This window comes from Neofelis nebulosa, chromosome 2 (assembly GCF_028018385.1).
Source record: "Neofelis nebulosa isolate mNeoNeb1 chromosome 2, mNeoNeb1.pri, whole genome shotgun sequence".
Classification (NCBI taxonomy): Eukaryota; Metazoa; Chordata; class Mammalia; order Carnivora; family Felidae; genus Neofelis; species Neofelis nebulosa.
In genome coordinates this window covers 63,720,742-63,743,113 of record NC_080783.1, presented here as the reverse complement: position 1 = coordinate 63,743,113, position 22,372 = coordinate 63,720,742, and the positions used below count along the sequence as shown (strand labels likewise).

Genomic DNA, 22,372 nt, shown 5'->3' with positions numbered 1-22,372 from the left:
TGCATCTACTGAGATGATTGTGTGATTTTATCTTTCATTTTATTGATGTAGTGTATTACATTTATTGATTTGCATATATTGAATCATCCTTGCATCCCAGGGATAAATCCCACTTGGTCATAGTATATAACCCTTTTAATGCGTTCCTGAATTCTGTCTGCAATATTGTTTATTTTGTTGAGAAGCCTTGCATCAATATTTACCAGAAGTAATGGCCTAGAGTTTTCTTTTCTTATGGTATCCTAATCTGGTTGTGGTATTTGATAGAATTCTCCAGTGGGTTATAAAATCCAAATATAAGATGATGTCATCATCCAATAAAGTACACAACAGTAAAATGTGCATGATTATAATGTGTCTCTCTGTGATGATTATGAAGATATTAACAGAACCCAAATCAATTGAAAATTTATAGTAAATCGACACTCACATATAATTCATGTTTTTGTTTTTAGGGGTTGTTTTTTTTTTTTTACTATTATTTCAAGCCCAGCATCCTTCCCAGAGAGATCCTCTGGCTGCTTGAATATGAGGAATAGCTTCTAATCAATTAACCCATTACTGACTCTCCTTTTATGGAATGTCAGCTTCTTTTATATTAACATTTCTCATCATTAAAAATATACCCTTAAGGGATGCCTGGGTGGCTCAGTCCGTTGGGCGTCCGACTTCAGCTCAGGTCACGATCTCACGGTTCGTGAGTTCGAGCCCCGCGTCAGGCTCTGGGCTGATGGCTCAGAGCCTGGAGCCTGCTTCCGATTCTGTGTCTCCCTCTCTCTCTGCCCCTCCCCCATTCATCCTCTGTCTCTCTCTGTCTCAAAAATAAATAAACATTAAAAAATTAAAAATATATATATATATATACCCTTAAGAAAAAGTTTTTGTTTTAACTTAAGTCACAAGAAAAGTAATGGCTCTCTTTCCTTATTTAAAAATATTTAGCAAGCCGAGTAAGTTCTAGTTAGAAAATTATTATTATTGTTATTAAAAAATAGACAAAGCATGCAAAAAAATTTTAATGTATTCTCACCTGTGCCATTGATATTTTGTTTAAAAATCATGTCTTTTGATGTATCTGAAAAAAAGATAGTGTTCTCTTGGGCATCAAAATCAACCCCAACAAAGAAAGAAGGATTTCCTGTCACTGGAACTATGACATCTTCTTGGGTAGACAGGTTGAACGGGATGCCACGAACAGCCACCTCAGATGAAAAGATCAGGAACTGCTTAACAACTGTAGGAAGAAGAACACATCGCCATGAGCCACAGGCTGGTTCTTGAATTCCAGAGAAATTACTTATACATCCACAATGCACATTTTATAATTCAGAAATGTACTTCTGAAATAAACATAAAAAATAAATCTGTGGAAAACATAGTTGGAAACAATGGGAACAGAGGAAAAAAAGATAAGCAGCTATGACGGCAATATAGCTATTACAATCTTTCTTCTTCTCGAGAAATTTATCCTTAAGATTTATATAAAACATGGTCCATAGGCTGAATTTCTAAGGCAGTATTAACTGACCTGCATAGTAATTCCATCAAAATCCTTGATTTGGATTAACTTTTGAATAGAGATCTATACCAAGAATCCTACTGCAGTTTTTAAGGTATTAAGACCGGTGAAGGAAGAATTAATAGTAACCAGGTAAGTTATTTAGAAATAAACAAAGAAGGAAAAGATGGGAGGGGAGAGGAAAAATAGAGGAAATAGGGGGAAAGGTGTGATTTTAAAATCAAAGTAGGAGACAGTAATAGTATGTCAGGAAATCAAAAAGAGGTATACCCAAGAGGTATACCCAAAAAATTAAAATTGCAGGAGTTTAAGTGCAAAATTATTACACAATGTAGTGTCAATGTAACAGTCAGAAATACATGGCTTTTTAAATGTGGGTGATTTTTATCTGAGTCTGAGATTACCTACAAAGTCAACAAATTTGGGGTGCCTGGGTGATTCAGTTGGTTAAGCAGCCAACTTTGGCTCAGGTTGTGATCTCGCAGTCTGTGAGTTCAAGCTCCACATTGGGCTCTGTACTGACATCTCAGAGCCTGGAGCCTGCTTTGGATTCTGTGTCTCCCTCTCTCACCCCCCTCTTAAAATAATAAACATTTTTTTTTTTTAAGTTAACAAATTTGTCCCTGGTAGAATTAGAGAATTTACATCCCAAGCCCAATGCAGCACCATCTGGGGAGCAAGAATTTGTCAAGGCATTAAAAAGGAGAGTTTTCAAGGTGAAGACAAGAGAAACAAAAATTGTAAGAGTGTACATTTCATCGCTGAAGCTGAGGCAAGAGCCTAATCATGAGTAGATGTGTAGGCAACAAAAGAAGAAAAAGGGGCACCTGGGTGGCTCAGTCGGTTAAGCATCCGACTTCGGCTCAGGTCATGATCTCACAGTTTGTGGGTTCAAGCCCTGCTTCAGGCTCTGTGCTGACAGCTCAGAGCCTGCTTTGGATTCTGTGTCTCCCTCCCACTTGCTGCCCCTCCCCCACTTCTGCTCTGTCTCTCTCTATCTCTCTCTCTCTCTCAAAAATAAATGTAAAAAAAAGAAAAAGAAGAAAAGAACTGAATTGCATCCCAGAGCATAGAGGCAGATATAAATAAAATCTGAACTGAAAAATGAAAAACTAGATGAGTAAATGAGCTGCCCCAACACTTAGTTTGCTGTGGAATGCAACAATAAAGGCAAGGCTTTATTCCCAATAAAGTTAAGGCTACCAGCTAAAGTGGAAAAGGTATACACAATAAAGAAAAGAACTCAAAATTAAATTGTATGGAATTTTAAGAGAATAGTTTAGGGGCACCTGGGTGGCTCAGTTGGTTGAGCGTCTGATTCTGGCTCAGGTCATGATCTCACGATCCGTGAGTTCGAGCCCCACATCGGGCTCTGTGCTGAGAGCTCAGAGCCTGGAGCCTGCTTCAGATTCTGTGTCTCCCTCTCTCTCTCTGCCCCTCCCCTGCTCACACTCTGTCTGTCTGTCTCTCTCTCAAAATAAATAAACATTAAAAAAAGAGAGAGAGAGAGAATAGTTTTAAAAGGAGACAAAGATTTCAGGAAGGAGACAAAGGGGAAAGGAAGTCCAAGGAAACCCTCAATGTGCAATTAAAGGAAAGACCCATGGGACAGAAATGTACATCTTCAAACACAGCTCTGTGTATGAAAGGAGTAGTGCCTACTGAGGAAGATGCTCTGTCAGCTACCAAAGGCTTATTCTCCATTAAGAAGTATGACAGCTGGTCCAGTCCTGTCCAAAAGCAGCATATACCCTTATGCTGCCTGCCAAAAAGAGAGCCCAAAAGCGATTTCTTACCAACACAGTGGCGGTTATCCACATCCAGGCTGAAACCGAATGTGCACCTGCAGCGGTAACCCAAACCATCATTATCTGTTCTGTGGCTGAGGACACAGACCTGTTCACAGCCCCCATTGTTATCTCCACATGGGTTGTTAACTAGAGGAAAAAATATACAGGGTTAAATCTCAGTTAGAAATGTATGATTGCCCAAGACATGTGAAACCACTTTGAGCCCTGTAGGTGAAACAGAATAATGGGTTTGAAACTCAGAAACACCACCGCTGGTTGTTGCTGTGTACATCCACATTTACCTGCTCTGACTCTCCCACCTACTCTCAAACTGCAATACACAGGGTTCCCACAGCTGGATAACTTTGGGAATTCTTCTCCCCAAGACAATTATGTCAGACCCTGTCTGCTAGCCTCAGTGGTTAGAAAGTAACTGCCTCTCCCCAAAAAACTTTAGGGTTATTTTTACCATTCATAAGATATAATAAATAACTATTATTCACTGGATGCTCGCTTTGTAAGTAAGCCAATTTACAATCAATGACTCTAAGAGCTAAATATTATTATCTCAGTTTTATAACTACCCAAGATTATTCAGCAACTGAACTGGAAGTCAAAACCAGATCTGATTCCAAAACCTTACATGCCTGCAATACAAACCAGTTTATACTTCCAAAACCCATTCTCAAAGGAATGACTGAAAAAGCTCACTGTACACAAAGCTTTTGTCATGGCCAAAAATGTCATGTCTGCTTTGAAAATTACCTTCTTAACCTTTGACTTACTCTTTAAAATTATCTCTTTACCTTCTCAGGTGGATTGATTTAGGGAAACTACAAAGAAAAATAATTTGGATGATAAAATTGGGTAATATTTTTGGTCAAGGACAAATAGGAATTTAGTAGCTGATAAACTGATTATTGCAAATAAGTATTTCAAAAATGTTTTCAGGGGCAGCATGCATTTTCAGCTAACGTATGTTTTCCCAGGATGAATACACTGAAGGATATTCACCTGAATGTATCAGTTCTAGTGGCTGTTTTTTTGTTTAAAAAAAATAAATAAACCTAATTATAGTCTTTCACCACTGTAAAGTCAAACCCGCCACTTAACAAGGGAGTTTTAAAGTAAAATCTGCCTTTCCCTGAATTAATGTTCATTGATTGTAAACTTTCTATCAACACCGAAAAGAGCCATATACAGTCATAGTCTTGCCAATTTAAAACAAGACTTACTATAAAATAACAGAAGTCTATACAATGTCTGAATCAAAATAATTTTTTTTTTGATAAGTGACCAGCCTATGACACCAAACACAGTCAGCCTATGACAGACCCAATGCAAACCAAAGAACAGGTGTCATATATATACGACAGAGAAGAAGAGAAATTGGTTCTGACGTCACCTCAACTTGGGCATGTTATTTCCTTCTTCTGGGCCTCGATTTCCTCAAATTTAATATTAAAGGATTGAATACAAGATTTCTCCTAGTAGAATGAGAATACATATTTTGGTTTGCTTTGTTTGCTGTCTGTCCCCAGCATTTAGACAGGACTTGGCACATTGCTGGTGCCAATTAATATCTGTAAAAGACATCTCTAAGTTCCCTGTAGATTTGGCGTTTTAACTCTGAAATACGTCAATTTCTCCAGAAGGCCCCAGGATCTACAGAGCCAATTTCAGAGAGTTTAACTCTCTTGATAACCTTCCACATATTTGAAAATGCCACCTAAATCTCATCACTAACTTCCATGGCTGTGAAAAAAAATCTTTCTACCAAGGCCAGTACTGAGCAGGATTTCCATTGTTGTGGGGCAAACATACCATAAGGCTGCCTGAGGGAATGATAAACAGTCACTCCAAAGGGCCTCAGGGAGGTCTGGAGGTACACTTGTGGACTGGTCTCCGTGAACTTGTTTGCCTTCATTACAGCCATCTTTGTCCAATCAGTAAAGTATACATAATCTTCAAACAAGCTTATTCCAAAGGGATGAGGAATGAGTGAGCCTCCGTAGACTACTGTCTTCCTGTTGCAAAAGATGTATATCACACAATTTTTTTTGCCTTTTTTTTTTTAATTTTTTTTTAAGTTTTATTTATTTTTGAGACAGGCAGAGACAGAGTATGAGCAGGGAGGGGCAGAAAGAGAGGGAGACACAGAATCCGAAGCAGGCTCCAGGCTCTGAGCCGTCAGCACAGGGCCCGACTTGGGGCTCAAACTCACAAACCGTGAGATATGACCTGAGCCGAAGTTGGACGCTTAACCGACTGAGCCACCCAGGTGCCCCATACTTTCATTTTGATTAAAGGTGGAATTAGTTCAAGTAAATGCATAAAAAGCTATGTAATCTCTTGATCCAAATGTAGAATATATAGAAAAATATTTTTTATGTTGTAGGTATATCTCCACCTACATTTGATAGAAAGATTTTCATGTGTCTCTTGGGAAAGACCCTTGAAAATAAAATTCTATCCCCAGTCCTAGTTTATTCTAGACTTTTTGAAAAATTACTGTTTTCTCACATGCTTCTTTAAGGTTGTCTCACAAAAAAGGGGAAGGGGGTTAAGATGTGAGATACCATTTTGAAATCCATAGGTGAAAGAGTATAACAAGGGAATGGAAATGTAGTAGCAGATACCTTCGACTTACTTCACACTGCAGCATTAACCATTTCTTAGCAATTAGGGAGCTGGATAGTAAGTAGAACAATTCCAGAACAACCATACAGACCTATTCCTGATGTCATTCTGGAAAACCAAAAAATAGCACAACTACTGCCGTGCCTCAGGATAAACCTGTTTGCTCACCACACTTGTAGTGGAGGCACATGGTGGCCAGAGCTGCTTACATAGAAGAAAATACAAGTAAAAGGTGCCAAGCAAGGACAATGTCTGCCATAAGTTCTTCTACATCAGTGATAATTCACTTAGGCCACATAAAGAAAGTGAAGTAGAAGATGGTTCTGAGAAAAAAACTTATTTTTTGCCTCGTGGCAAAATAGAAAGACCTTCAAGAAAAATCTTAAGAGCCCTGAAAACAAAAATGCACTATAGAACTCTAAGAACTGAAGATGCTAAGGTTTCACACCAAAATGTAAAAAAAAAACAAAAGCAAAAAACAAAAACAAAGAAACCTAAGGGGGCAAGTAAGCACACACTTTAAAACACTCAATAATGACATGGCACATTAAGATTAGAGAATGGTTTTTCTTTTTCATTTAGCAAATTCCAGAACCCTGAATGCCACCTGCTGGCACAGCAATAGGCAGTGACTTTATGATTTCAGCTGTACTCATGAGCTTTAATATAGCTCTTTGATGTTGCTTCACAGCCAGCAAAGCACTCAAATATTTCTGAAACTACACTTATTTTTTTATGTTTTATGTTTTACTTGAACTTTAGCATAAAAATAGGCTATCTAATATAATGTCAAAACACCTGTGAAAGAGAAAAAAAATTTTGGCAATTTCTCAATTGTTTTTGTATGACTTATTGGGTTGATTGATATTTTATGTTAAATTGATTCATATTCTCATTATGGGAACCAGTTTCAGTGATAAGAAGTCACAGTCTTAATATCCAATCACTTCATTTCATCAAGTAGAGATTGTTTTAAGAATCTGAAATCTAGTGGTAAACTGTGATACCCTTAAAATATAAAGAAGAAAAAATATAATATTCCTTCCATTAAGAAAACAATAAAATCAAGTCATTTGGAAAATTAAATTGGCCAGTTTATTTGCTGAATCCATAGAGTAGTTTTTGCTAGTCAAATTTAAAGACTGTGGTTTAACCAATTTTTGAAAATATGAAAAAGAGAGAAACTAAAACAGTTAACAATTGAACTAATACAGTTAACTGTAATCAGACTAAAAAGATGAAATAAAAAGTATGTCATATTTTGGAGAACAGAGGGTTACTACTGGAGGGGCATTGTGTAAGGGGCATTAAGGAATCTATTCCTGAAATAATTGTTCCACTATATGCTAACTAAATTGGATGTAAATTAAAAAAATAAATAAAATCTAAAAAATAATAAAATAAAATTTAAAAATGCAAAAAAAAAGTATGCTATAGTTTATGCTCAAATATTCTTAAGTATCTTTGAAGTACATCAGGTAAAGAGCAAGTCAGAATTTCTCTTTGAAATTTGAAATACATAAGGGCAGAGTAAAATCCAATTAATTCCCACCAGATTATGCTAAATAAATAATAAAACGTACTTATTCACTGGGGGAAAGTTAGAAAGCTAAACAATAAAGTGTTCTTTGGAAACAAACCATAAGGGACCCAGAGAAATAAATGGACTCAGGAGTTAATGAAAATAATGTGTTCCATCTGGGAGTGGGGGAAAGGTTGGAGAGGAGAAATCAAAGAACAAATGCTCTTCGTAATAATGAGTATTAACATGGAACACAAGAAAAGTTAACAATCCAAAAACAAAACCTTGTCACTTCATGCAAATGTCAACACAAAAGTTATTCAAGATATTGAACCCACAAAGTCTGTATTTTTTTGAGAGGGGGGAGCACAAGTGAGCAAGGGGCAGAGAGAGAGAGGGAGGGAGAGAGAGAAGCGGGGCTCACCCAAAGTAGAGCTCAAGCTCACCCCATGGGGGACTTGAACTCACCAACCATGAGATCATGACCTAAGCCAAAGTCAGATGCTTCACCAACTGAGCCACCCAGTAATTTAATTTTAATTAAAGTATTTTAATTCTGGTCCTGGTATGTACTCCTCTCCATAAATTTATATATATACTATTTATAAATATTTATATTTATATGTATATAATTTTTTCCCAAACTTACGAAGCTATAAAAAATACTTCTTACCTTTGAATTCCATCATAAGTTACAGTCTCAATGTAATCAAACCGGCAGTCCACCCAGTAAACACGCTTTGATACTATATCCAGGGTTATCCCAGCAGGCCATCCCAATTTTGTTTTTACCAAGTCTTTCCGGTTGGTGCCATCCATGAAAGCCCTTTCCACCTTAGGTTCCCCAGAAAGGCTCTCCCAATCTGAGAAAAATAAATAACTACAAAAGAAAAACAAAAGATGACAGTTATTTTACAAGTTTCTCTGGAAAATATTTTTTTAGGTTGTTTGGATCAATGGAAATTTTCTCCAGAATCATCGGAGTATAAAACAACAAAAGAAAAAAATCAGAGACTATGAAGGCCAATCAGGAGAGTCAACAACTCCAAATAGCAACCATTAAAATGCACTGATATGGCAGCCTAAAAATTCATGTCATGAAGTACAAATGAATAATCATCATTCACCAACATTTCAGTAGCCCAAAGTTCAGACAAGCCTTCTAATTTTTTTTTTAATGTTTATTTTTGATAAAAAGGGAGAGACAGAGTGTGAGCAGGCTCCAGGATCCAAGCTCCAAGCTGTCAGCACACAGCCCAACGCAGGGCTCGAACTCACGAACTTCAAGATCATGAGAGCCGAAATCAGACTCTTAACCGACTGAGCCACTCAGACGCTTAACCGACTGAGCCACCCAGGCACCCCCAAGTGTGCCTAAGATCCAACTTTGAGAATTTGGGAGAAAGCTAAGTCTCCTATAACTGTTTTCAAATGTGGACACAAGGAAAATTTGAATTTACACCTGCAGACAAGTAAGCATTACCGATCTTGATGGTGTGTCGCACATTAAACAACTTGTAATTAGGTATTACCATTGTCATCTCAATCCCAGTTTGTAACAATTGCCAAACGAATAGCTCCGATCTTCTTTCCCCTCTTTAAAAAACTACAGCTAATTCATGTTAGAATGATCATCTTGATCACGGTGAATCAAAAGCAACATCTAGTTGTAACAACATTATTAGATTGAGTCAGAACAGAGTCTACTCCCTCAGCAGACAAATGTGGCGAACACTAAAAATAAAATTCATATCCCTAAAAAATCATATATTCTTAGTACACCAGTAGAGGTACTCCTTTAAAGCTTCTATGAGTGGAGACATAAAATAAGCATGGGTTTTGGAGCCTACAAGAAACAGAATTAACCTTTAATTAATCCAATGGATGTTTTATGTATAAGAGGAGAGATAAAGCTCCAAAAATGCTAAAATCAGTATGTTTCCACATCTCTTACCCAACAGTTGGGTCCACGGCAATTCCTCTAGGATGCCCCAAGTTTTCGGTTATGAGGGTGAGCCGGTGGCTTCCGTCTATATTTACCATATCTATGCGGTTGACCTTGGTCTCTACTAAATAAAGTTTATTATTAATCCAGTCTACGGCCAGATTCTCTGGATCATCAAGAGAAACAACTTCTTGGATATTTAAGCCATTAATGTCAACTGAAAAAACCTAAAAGAAAGAAAAAACAAAATTACATGTCTTAAGCTGTGGGCACTGTTTTCCTATATTCATTCAGTATATTTATCATCTATGCTGTACCAATCAGTCAGCTGGACTTAAAAAAAAAAAAATTCACTGAGATTTGCTAAAATATTTCATATAATGGGTTCCTAAGGAGAAAAAGATTATTTCAAAGTATATGTAAGGCAAATATAAAAAGTTGGATTTTTTTTAATCCTGCATTTCTAATTCTTGGTAACTATCAAAAGTTTCATTAAAGAATGTGGATTTTTTTGTGGAGGAGGTGGTGATGGTTTGTTTTGATTTTTAGCTGTAATCAAATCAGTATTATTAATAATCCAAATTCTCATTTTTTAGAATTTTTATGCAAAAGTCATCACATAATAGTACAGAAAATGTGACAGGAAGAAATAAAATTCCATAACTCTTTAGAAGCCTCTAAAGTTTGTTTTAAAAATCTCTATTGCATCACTCAATGTTGAAATTAAATCTGTCACACTTTCCAAATAAGACAGCATAATGAAATTTTGGCTGTTAAACAAAATGTTGTCAATATTTGTTACCGAATCTTCCATTACAGTTCCATTTAGAAGATGCAGGTTGAATCTGATTTTTATCATCCAAAGCAACAGAGTAGTTTTTACATTTTAAATGATCAAGTTTCAAAAATTACTACCAAATATCTGTCCAGTTTTGAAAGAATGTCTACTATTTCTTTTAATTAGGCTTTTGGACTCCATTTCGAATAAAATTAAAAGTTGCTCAAGGCTAATCCATATAATAGACTGCTTTGTTTAATAGGTCACATGTAATAGTATAGCATGGAAAAGGTGCTGATTAACACAAAATATCTCAAGGGCCTTTTTTGTTAGAAAACAAAAGAACTTTCCCCTTCACTCCCCCAAAAATGAAAGCTATCAACACTTTGTGCTTGGGGTTCTATCAACTCCCAAGCTACACTCCTGAAATTTCTATTTACCTTATCTTGCACAGTGTCAGTCCAAAAGACTCTGTGTAGGTGATAGTGAAAATCCACACCCACAGCCACTCCATGATTTTGAGACTCTACCAGCATGGAAAAGGTCCTTCCATGAATATCACCAATTAGCAAATCCCGACCGTTGGAGAAAATAACGGAGGCCTGCTCAGCTAAATGTGAAGAAGGAAGGTATTATCACACCTTTAAGTGAACAAACATATGCATATCACTCTCTCAGAAGAACTTACAACTGATAGGCTTCCTGCCTTTTCAAATACTTCTTCTATGTTATCTTATTTCATTTTAAAATACACTTCTGAGGCAGGCATATGGGTGTCATTCTACCCAGTTTACAGGTAAGCAAATGGAGGCAAAAGATGTTTGATGAAGTGTTCAAAATCAAAGTAAGTTAGGAACAGAGTCTACCAAGAATTCAAGTGTCCTGACTGCTAGTCCAATGTGCTTTCAAGGACACTGAGGGGAATACATCAGGTATTTTCAAGAATCCTCTGTGATATGGGCACCTTACCCCATGTGCAACTTCAGATTATGTAAAGCACAGAACATATCTTAAGGATTACTGGGAAATCACTGTTAAAAATATGGCAATGATGATCCAAATCTGCTTTACCTACAAACTCACAGGCTTGCAAAATGACATATGAGTATCAAGATTTTCCTCACAGTCTTGTCTGCAATGGCTAAAGGATCAAAAATGCAAAGGATAAAAAATGATATAAAAGTCCATTAGTAGGGAAATAGCTAAATAAATAATATACATCAAAAAAATGGACTATTATGCTACCATAAAAAAAGTGAAGAAAAGTTCTCTGTGTTGATACATATCAGCAAAATGCACAACCGTGTGTATAGAAAAATAGAATTAAATACCTATACTTGTACATTCTTATTTATGTATTTAACAATCACTAGAATTGAAATAAACAATGATATCCATGGGATAAGGGAAGTGGAAACTGGGCAGAGAGAAACAGAGATGGAGAAAGACATTTTTATAGATTAGAGTTTTTGAACATATGAATTTATTATCCATTTAAAAATAACTACATTTAATTGTTAAAAAATCAGCTGTACCAAAAAGCTATTACACAGCAAGTCAGATTTCGTACAGGAAAATAACTTGGAAATGGGCAATTGATCAATTATGTGAACAGATAAATGTCAGGCCAAAGGAACTTCAAAATAATATGTGAAAAAAAACATTGGCGAAAAGAAACAAAGTCAAGATCTTCTATCCCAGAAATGCATGATTCAATGACAAAATGTCATGATAAATGGAGGAGGGGGAATACCTTTTCTTTTTTTTTTAACAGATTTTCCCCATAGATTTTCTATACTACAGTACTCTTAGATTGATTCCAACCAAACATCCAGAATGAGGGCATTCCCCAAAATTCCAACCCAAGTTTCATAGGTCCATTTGGAACCACCCCTAAATGTTTCATAAACAATACCAAAATTATTTCTATAGATACTAGTCACCCACATTTGTGGTAGGTAAATGAAAATTTAAATGTACAAGTAACATACCACAATTAAATGTTGTGGATGACACAAAAGCTCAGACTCAAAGTGGACAAGCAACCAATTAAAAAACTATATGAATAATGGTCATAATTAATCCACAAATTGGTCCCTAAGAAACAAAGTATAAAATTTACGTGGACCCGTCCTTCTGGCAGCAGCGCCCACTCCTAATTTGTGATGAAAAAACCCTGCTATCCACATAAATGATGATATTTCTTTTGTCATCTGCTATGGAAGGAGGATATTTCCTGTTTCCGGCTCCAAGATATGGCAAGCGTACTTAATTTACTCACAGGAAGTATTAGCTTTGCAATGTTGCTGATGCTCCAAGACATACCCTTCTGCGCAGTGGCACTGGTGATGGCCAGTTCGGTCTTCACACATCTGGTCACAAATTCCCCATATCTGGCAATCATTAAAATCTGCCACATGGGAAATAAATATTTATAACCATGTTTACCAGCATTTTTTGAACACACTCTGACAGAAGTCTTGGACAGGCCATATAGGAATGTGGTGATGCCCATATCTAAATAAGTACCCTCTGGAGGTAGCCCAGATTCTAGGCATACAATAAAAAATAGGAATTCAGAACAGGCATCTTCATATTATGGAAAATCTAAGATGATTTAAACAGGTTTTTTTTTAATCTGCACAAAGGATAATTTTACAGAGGATGCACAGCACTGCTTAGATTCATAGCCTTGTGGTATTGCATTTCATTTTTTAATGTTGATTTACAAAATATCTGAATTTCTTCCCTTCAAAACTGTGTTTTCCCATATAGCAGCCACTAGCCCACCGTGGCTTCCTAAATTTATATTTCGATTAATTAAAATGAAAATTGGGGCGCCTGGATGGCTCAACTGGTTAAGCATGTGACTTTTGATTTCGGCTCAGGTCGTGATCTCATGGCTTGCACCTTGCCAGCACAGAGCCTGCTTGGGATTCTCTCTCTGCCCCTCCCTCTCTGCTCTCTCTCTTTGTCTCTCAAAATGAAAAAACATTTTAAAATAAAATAAAATGAAATAAAATTAATAATTCATGTTCTTAGTCTTACTTGCCACATTTCAAGTGATCAACAGCTACCTATGATCAAGGGTTACCATGTGAAAGTATAGATATAGCACATTTCCACCATTGCAGAAAGTTCTATTGGACAGTGCTACATCAGAATAAAGTAAGACCTGCCCTATATCTATCCCATCAAGAAGTTACAAAACTGTAACTGCAATAAAGTATTTGGAAAGATTCATTTGCCCAGCTGCCTTTCCTCTGACATCAAAAATTATAACAAAAATTAAATTTAAATCATTTTTAAGACATTTTTAAAATATCTTCTCTTCTACTTATTCATTAACTTCTTATTCATTCATTCATTTAATAAGTGTTCATTGGAAGTCCATTATATGACTGAGTAGGGTTTACTGTCACCATTGTCCTAGTTCTACTTTCTAAAACTGACATATAAACAATACAGTATGGGGGGGGGGGGGAGAAGCAGATGGAACAACATAAAGTATATCGAGTCTTTCTCAAAGATTGTACACCTTAAGGGCTACAGAAATTGTAGCCTATCCTTAGTAGATTGTTGCCAAATATTTCATTTGACCCTCCAAGTTCACATCCACTCTTCAGTCTCCTTCACCCTGCTCTCTTCACCTGGGAGGAAGACCATCACATCCTATACCAACAGGTTCTCAGTAAATTATAATTTCTGAAAGCATTGTACCCTAGGGTCTAGAATTCTCCACATTTCTAGGACCCGATTACATTTGCAACAAATGTCACAGTTGTGAATTAGGTTCTACTATACTTGCTGCGTGGCCCTCTATCTCACAACTCCCCAACTACAAAGCTCAAGAAAGCGCTGGGATGAAGCTGAAGTTTCCAGTTTTCCCTCAAGATCAACTACAACAACATGGGCCTACATGGCCCTTTCCAAGAACTGTGACTAACCAAAGGAAAACATTAATCCAATTTGGACATGACAAGGTAAAAGGCATGTGTGTATAAATAAAAGGCCTTTCATGACTTATCTCTTGTGTGCCCTCACCTCGGCCCTGAGAAAGCACCACCTGAGGCTTCACCTCAGTAGAAATGAAAGTACAGGATATTCGCCCTCAAATTCCCAGAATGTCATGACCTCATTTTGAATGCAAGACCGATGAGAATATGTCTTAAGGGCCTGCAGTCACCCCGAGAACAGGAGTTCTGATGTCAAACAGAAGAAAACCAAAGGTGAAGAAGTCATAACTAAGAATTCTTGGGTGCAAATGCCCTTCCTATCACCTGGGCTACAAGTACTTTAAAGGTTGAATGAGTGTATAAAATCACTGTCACTTTTAATGAATGAATAAGATTACAGTCTGCATTACGGAGAAAAATGAAGGATAATTACTACACATCATCAGCCAAAGTGAAAACAAGAAAAATTAAAGTAGACTTGAGACTTTTGATGAGAATAGAAAAGTAGTGCAAACTGTCTAAAACCCTAACACACTGCTTTATAAATAATGCCACCTCCCACGCCATTACCTTTACCTATTTTTCTTTCCTTTTTATTCTTTGTCACCTCATACCAACAGATACTGCTTTGAAAATAATTCAAAAACCCCTTTTTAGCTTAGACCCCCTTGGACACCCTCTGATCCGTCAGGTTGTCTGAAATCCCACCATGCTGAATGACCTCCCTGCCCTAACTCCGTACCATGATGTCATTCCGTCAACAAACAGCATGTCCTGTCAATCAGAAACAATAACCCTGGTAAACTGCTTCAGCATGCCTCGGAGGCTCCACAGCCAGGTCAAGACTACCAGGGGCAGATGAATGGTAGAAGTCCACAAGATTACTTGTCAGGATTATTCAATTTTATTCTTGATTACCACTGAGGCATTCACTGGGGAGCCATGTCTAAGATGATAGATGTTGCATAGGTTTCCAACACCTGAAGCCTCTGTAATGAGCCAGCCATGCAGGGTCACAGTCATACAGAGAGTGTTTATTGAGTTGAAATGCTTGAAAGAGCAAACCAAAAGAATTTTCCTAAAAGCCCTGCTGAAACAAGTGTAACTGGTTTCGTAATGTCACATATCAAAACTAATGTGTTCTCTTTACAAAGAGAGCAAAACACAGTCTGTGAAATAAATGTTAACCCAGCTTCAAAGAACACATCTTTGAAAAACAGAGATCACAGAAAAGGTCTCTACAGGTGGCACGGGACCTGACAATCACAAAGGCCCCCAACTGCAGACTTTTGAGTTTATCTCCAAATGAAGTCATCTGTACTAAAGTCCCAGGCACACACTGCAGGGATTAAAAAAAAAAGATGTTCATCATGTAAGTTAAAACTAGTGCCGTAGTATTAGATCAACAACTTCCAGTGTGTTAGGAACTGGGTGAGTTTTAGAAACCCTGAAATTATCTTATGCCACAGCAGAACATTGGCATTTTCTGTATTACATTCACTAATAGGTTAAATGTATTTTTAAAAACTCATTATGACAGTTTTCATTTATTTCAGACTTCAAAACAAAGTGGCCCAGACCTCTGACAAGTAGCCCTAGACACTTGAAAATAGAACCCAAAGCTCATCATAGACTTAGATACTGGGGGGAAAAGTGTTGGAAAATGTCTAAGAACAGGTTGTAGGGCATCACAAAACTAAGCCAAGGATTCTGAAAGAGCAATCACTTTTACTGAATAGACTTCACGGCCTATCAAGTTCCAAATGCAACGCAGCTCAGCAGCCGTCTCAGTCCCCTCTTCGGGGAGTGAGAGAAGAAAAAAGAGAGAAGCTGATGGAATACTGAGAATGTGGCTTCTGGTATTTCTATTGGAATTCCTTTTCTACTAAGAGAAAGGAGAAATGCCTAGAGAACTAAAAAGACTAGAAATCGAATTGGCAGGTGGGTGGCAATAAGTGGCGGGGTGGGGCGGGGGGTAGGGGGGGTAGACCCTGACATTTGCCAAAGACAAAAGGAGCAGCCTCGCACCCACAGATGAACAGCACTCTGAGGAAAAGGGGACGCTGCCTTCACAATGAAGCCAGGCAGCACAGGCAGGGGCTCAGAAAACCACCTAACAGTTGAGAACACTCAAGTGACCGGTATTTTTTAATTACTTGACTGCATCCCCAATCTGATGATGGTGGTGGTGATGATGATGATTTTAATAATAAAACACAAAAAGTGTCCTGATTTCATTTAATGCCCGTTGCAGATCATCATCTTTCTTTATAGAATATTTTCAAATGATTAGAAATTTAGGGGCTTCCTTAAATAATTTTGAGTTGTCTGAGTCTTCAGAATCTCTTGGAGTGATTTGTGTAAAGCACATGTCTTATCTTATATGCATGACTTGTCTTGTGACATGTCTTATATTCAACAACTATACTGTTACTTCAGGGGAACAATCAGATCATGGGCAACTTTGGGGCATGGTCCCAACATTAGAAACCTAAAATTGCCTCCTTTGAACACCACAAGGACCACCTTAATTGGATTGCTTAGCGGATATAAAAATCTTATTTTTCTTTGGCATATGACACATAAGTGAGTCCCATTATGGTTCTCAATAACACTGAGGAATAGACTTTCTCAAAAGTTTCAAGTTAAATTTGTAAACCAGAGTTAATTTGTGGCATTAAATTTTTTTCTGGCTGTGAACAGTTATTAAGATCAACCATATTTGATATAGTATAACCAAATTGGAAGCCATGAGCTGAGACTAAAGACTGAATAACTTCATTACTTTTACCCAAATTCAGTATTTTTGGCCAAATTATATTAATATTTTGGAAATTACTTCAGGAGAAGCACTTTTGTAAAAGTATGTCTTACATATGCCATGTCTGTTTTTATTCAGAAAACCCTGAAGAACCCCTTATTTGGAAGGAATATCAAAAGAACACAAATATCCTAGGAAAAATCTGAATTATCTATCTTTTGGAGATCCATAGATGACTACCAAACTTAATTTTAAAGAATCATTACAGTTACCTTCCAGATGCCCTTTTGCCAACAACAGTAAAAACAAAGTTAAAAAAAAAAACCTGGGGGCGTCTGGGTGGTTCAGTCAGTTAAGCATCTGACTTTGGCTCAGGTCATGATCTCACTGTTCATGGGGTCAAGCCCCACATCGAGCTCTGTACTAAAAGCTCAGAGCCTGGAGCCTGCTTCAGATTCTGCGTCTCCCTCTCTCCCTGTCCCTCCCCTGCTTGCACCTGTCTCTCTCTCTCAAAAATAAACAATAAACATTAAAAATAAATAAATAAAAACCCTTATGGACACTTTCTGCTAATACGTTTGTTGTTTGTGTATCAAAAATCAGAAAGAAGGAAAGAAATCAGAGCATTAAAAATCACTGTTTAAATCCTACAAAAACTAAATTGATGTTACTTGGCCATAGTAATTTTCCTATCATCAGACCCCATCCTAATCTCAGAAGGATGCAAAGCTGGCTCACATCACACTCAAAAATTTCCTAGTGGGAAAAATCATTGTTACAATTCAGATAAGAGAGATGTGAGAAGTATCTGGTGCACCAGCATCTACTTCAATGCCAGCCAAATGAAGCAAAATGACAGTGTCTACTCTTGAACCAAGTTTCAAGAATCTTCAAACACAGGTGAAATCAATAGGATTAACAACAAGCATGGCATGGGTACTGACTGGCCACCGTGGCCAGTGGAGCAGAGAGCTGATGATCTATGTTACGTGACCACTCTTTAGTTGCTGGGTCCTGAAGAGGTATGAGCATCCTGGAGAAGAGGCCAGGGGTGAGAAGAAGCCATGTGGTAATACATCCACATGCATGTAATACCATATTAAACAACCAGTGTGGCCACACCAACCCTGCTTCCAAATACTAAAAAACACGAAAAGATTTCTTCCTTCATTATGTTGTGGACAAGTATCCATGTAGCTAGTCAACCCACTCAAAAGAACCACTCTTTTGCCTTGTGCATTTCACAAGTTTCTCAGACTTAAAACTTCCTATTGTCCAGGTTTTCTATGGGGACTGTGTTGGTCTTTGTTATAAAGATAGTCACTCCTATCCACAAGCATAAACACCTTGATGTCAGAGATCACATAACACATCAGTGTCGCAGCGTTGCACTTGTGATGAAACACAAGGCACTCCCACCTGTCACTTACCAACACAGGTGCGGGTGTTATTTTGGTCAAGGATAAAACCTAGGGGACAATGACATATCCCTCCATTTGGTGACGGGTGGCATTGGTACTCACAGCTCAATATAGAACACAAATTCACATCTAAACAGAGAAAAACACTTTGTTAAATAAATAGTGAACTCTGGACAAGACTGATTTACCTATAAAGTAAAAGCTTCCTTTATCAAACCTAAAAGTTAATTAAGCATGTAGTAGAGACACAGAAATTATTACCATTCAAGCCTTCCTGCAATTTTATGCAATAAAAGCTCAATCCTATTTTTAAAAAAAAAATCCTTTTAAAGTTATAACTACATGCAAGTCAAGTCATCTTAAAGGTGGTTTATGGAAAAATCAACTCATAAGCCTATCTTTTTGTTTACATAGTAGAAAAAAGCCAAGAATTCCCAAGTGACTGGATTGGCAACATGAAACATGTTAACCATGGCTACTTCTAAACAACTACTAGATAATTTATAGACTACAGGTCATAAATTGTATTCCCATATAGGACACTCAATTGTCCATACAGTTGATGGATTGACGGTGGGGGGATATTCTACAACCATTTAGAAAAAAAAGAAAAACTGGGGTGCCTGGGTGGCTCAATCAGTTAAGAGTCTGACTCAGGTTAAGCATTTTGGCTAAGGTCATGATCTCATGGTTCATGGTTCAGAGCCCCGCATCAGGCTCTGAGCTGTCAGCCTGCTTCGAATTTTGTGTGTATCTCTCTCCCTCTCTCTCTTTCTCTCTGTCTCTCCCTCCTCCACTCACTCAGTAAATAGATAGATAGATAGATAGATAGATAGATAGATAGATAGATAGATAGGAAAAAAGAAAAACTAAAGTTAGGTATATATCCCAGAAACCAGAAGGTTCTTTTTTTTTTTTTTCCAATATAGCCAGATAAGACTTCTCCATAAGTATAAGCCAGAGAATAAAATCTCCAGAACACCTTTAGAATCATCAAAATTGCCATTAAAACCATTCTGCTTGGGTGAAAGAAAAAACACCACAAATATTTTGAAGCTCCTCCCATTAAGAGATGGAGTTTGTTTCATCAATCCATTGAATCTAAGCTTGGCCAGATGACCTGCTTTGGCCAACAACAAATTTAGCAAACATGACCTAAGAAGAGGTTCAAAAGAGCTCATTCGCTAGGGTTTGCCTTTTCTATCACCATGTGGAAAAAGACTAGACTGGGTTTTCATTTTAACATCTTTGATGTGTCAATGAGCCGGTCTAGGCCACAAAACTTCCTAGCCAACCCAAAGGACCACGAGAAATAAATATTACTTGGTTTAATCCAGTAAGTTTTAGGATAGTTATGCAAACACCAATACTCTCTGTATTTGGCAATCTATTATAGAAAAACAGAAACCTCTTTATCTGAGGGGTACCTGGGTGGCTCAGTGGGTTAAGCTTCCTACTTTGGCTCAGGTCATGATCTCGTGGTTCGTGAGTTCAAGCCCCACATCGGACTCTCTGCTGTCAGCACAGAGCCTACTTTGGATCCTCTGTCATCCTCTCCCTCCCCGACTCATGTGTGCTCTCTCTCAAAAACAGTCTTTATCTGAAAACTACCCAGATAAATTTCCATACTCACCACAAAATCGTCCTTTGGTAATATTGGTTTCATCTTCTCCTCCTGGACAATCTAAAGTCCCATCACAAACCTTTAAAACTGGGATGCATTTTCCAGACTCTGGACAAGCCCATTCGCCTGGGTAACATTCACGAATATGATGAGTACTGCTTTCTGCAGGGGGTGGAATAAAAGAGACACAGGCCACATGGGAGAGGGAGCCAACTCTTTTTGATCAATATAGAGAATATAGACCAGGTGGACAAGAGAAGTCCACAAGTATTCTTAGTAAACTAGTATTTCTAACTGTACTACTGGGCTTTTACTGAGATGAGAAGTGGCAAATGGAATTATTCAAGTTCTGTTCTAAGATAGGCAGCCAGATTATAAGAGTAAGAAGACACATGGACCTGAATTATCAAACAAACTAGATTAATAACCCCTAGAAGAAAATGCAGTTAATTTAAATCCTGAATTATAGAACTAGGGTTATCAAGGTAATAGCAAGTTTCCTGAGTTTTTATTTTGTTTTTGTCTGTCCTTTTTTTGGTTGTTCTTTTCTTTAGTGAAATGTCATCAATGTAAGAAAAACTACAACTAAACTGCAGGAAGACTGCTGCCTGGAACCCTGAAACCAATGGATCTTCCCCAAGCATCACTCTTACTATATCAGGGGCTGGAACAGTACAGGACTTGCTTTATGCTGTGGGCGTTAGTAACTTCTGAACTGTTGGAGGTACTGCTGGTGAAGGCGGTGAATATCATTGTCAATTTCCTTCTCAAAGAATCTTGAAACAATTCCCTGGGTAGCAGAGTCTCCTGCAACTACCAATCCCTAACTCTTTCTCTCACACGTTGCCTATCTTCTACCACTGGATGTCAGTGGCTTATGTGGTTGAAAATCCGAATTTGAAAACAGAAAAAAGTCAGCATATGTTAAAGAAGAGGGACAGACTGCCCCACCTATTCTGCTTTAATGATGACAGGGAAGAAATCATAATTTATTCTATAATTGGGACCAGGGTCCTTTTAAGAAAAGCCAGGGGAGTCACCTCCTTCTTCCCCACCCACTAAGTTACTTAAAATGCAGGCAATCCTGAGACTTGCTTATCACAGATAATTTCTAACAAGGAGAGTAGGAATACAAGTTCTGGAAAACACTTTAAGAAAATGCTTTCCAATAAGAATCTCTTCTCCTTACCACATCCGTTTTCATCTCCATTATCTCTGCAGTCATCCTCTCCATCACAAACCATATTTTGACTAATGCAGTAGCCATTGGAGCAAGTGAACTGGTTGCCTCTGCAGGTCTCGTAGGCTGGAAGAAAACAGCAGTTGCACTCCAAAGACACAAATCACTTGGGAAAAATCAAGAAGTTCAACTCACTGCCTAAACTGAAACGAAACTGACTCTGTCAATTTAGTCTCTAAAGTATCTCAAAACAAAACAAAACAAAACAAAACAAAACAAAAACAACCAGGAAAGAACAGGGGGAAGAGTGGAAAAAAGAAGGGGAGAAAACATAACAGCTTCTTTGGGTCAAGGATGTGAACTCAGATGCCAGTCTGTCTCTCAAAATTACAAGGCAGTATGCTATAGGTTGACACAGAACAAAGAATGCAGATTGATAAATGTGCTACAGACAGGTCAACGTCCAGCATGCCCTTACTTTATCACAAGCACCGAAATTGCTATCTAAGACCAAATGATTCTGAGTCACCCATTCTGTGTTGTCACATTCTCTTTAATACAGTCACTGAAATAAGCCCAGGGGCCAGAAAGCAAGTCAGGCATGGCTCATAAAAAGTTAGGGTGATGGGGCGCCTGGTGGCTCAGTTGGTTAACCGTCTGACTTCGGCTCAGGTCATGATCTCACAGTTTGTGGGTTCGAGCCCCACGTCCAGCTCTGTGCTGAACAGCTTGGAGCCTAGAGCCTGCTTCGGATTCTGTGTCTCCTTCTCTCCCTGCCCCTCCTCCACTCATGCTCTCTGTCTCTCAAAAATGAATAAACATCAAAAAAAAATGTTTAAAGAAAAGTTAGGATGATACTGAAAATAATTTAGCAAGGCATAGGTGCCAATCAATCAAAATGAATGTGGTTACAAAAATCACAACATTCTAGTACATAAATGACCACAAAAAGGTGCCACCTCATTTTGTGAAATCAGTAAAACTCTCTCACAGAGACTTCAAACCACATATTCCAATAAAATGAGTCCAGAGTGAGAGTGCCTGGGTGGCTCAGTCAGTTAGTGTCCAACTTCGGCTCAGGTCATGATCTCACAATCCATGAGTTCGAGTCCTGCAACAGGCTCTGCGCTGACAGCTCAAATCTTGGAGCCTGCTTCAGATTCTGTGTTTCCTTCTCTCTCTGCCCCTTCCCTGCTCACATTCTCTCACTCTCTCTCTCTCTCTCTCTCTCTCTCA

At 37.9% G+C, this 22,372-nt stretch overlaps 1 protein-coding gene across 3 annotated transcripts in view; it reads right to left on the bottom strand.

Annotated features, from left to right (window-relative positions):
* The window catches only part of LRP2 (LDL receptor related protein 2), a 199,159-nt gene that overhangs the window by 114,083 nt on the left and 62,704 nt on the right, over positions 1-22,372 (bottom strand). For all 3 annotated transcript variants that reach the window (XM_058714866.1, XM_058714867.1, XM_058714868.1), the window contains exons 7-16: positions 21,146-21,262; positions 19,966-20,118; positions 18,342-18,461; positions 12,476-12,604; positions 10,635-10,804; positions 9,426-9,643; positions 8,145-8,351; positions 5,134-5,336; positions 3,316-3,456; positions 1,031-1,234 (exon numbers count right to left, since the gene is read on the bottom strand). In XM_058714866.1, coding sequence (XP_058570849.1) covers positions 1,031-1,234; positions 3,316-3,456; positions 5,134-5,336; positions 8,145-8,351; positions 9,426-9,643; positions 10,635-10,804; positions 12,476-12,604; positions 18,342-18,461; positions 19,966-20,118; positions 21,146-21,262 — 1,662 coding nt within the window. The remainder of the gene's footprint in view (positions 1-1,030; positions 1,235-3,315; positions 3,457-5,133; positions 5,337-8,144; positions 8,352-9,425; positions 9,644-10,634; positions 10,805-12,475; positions 12,605-18,341; positions 18,462-19,965; positions 20,119-21,145; positions 21,263-22,372) is intronic.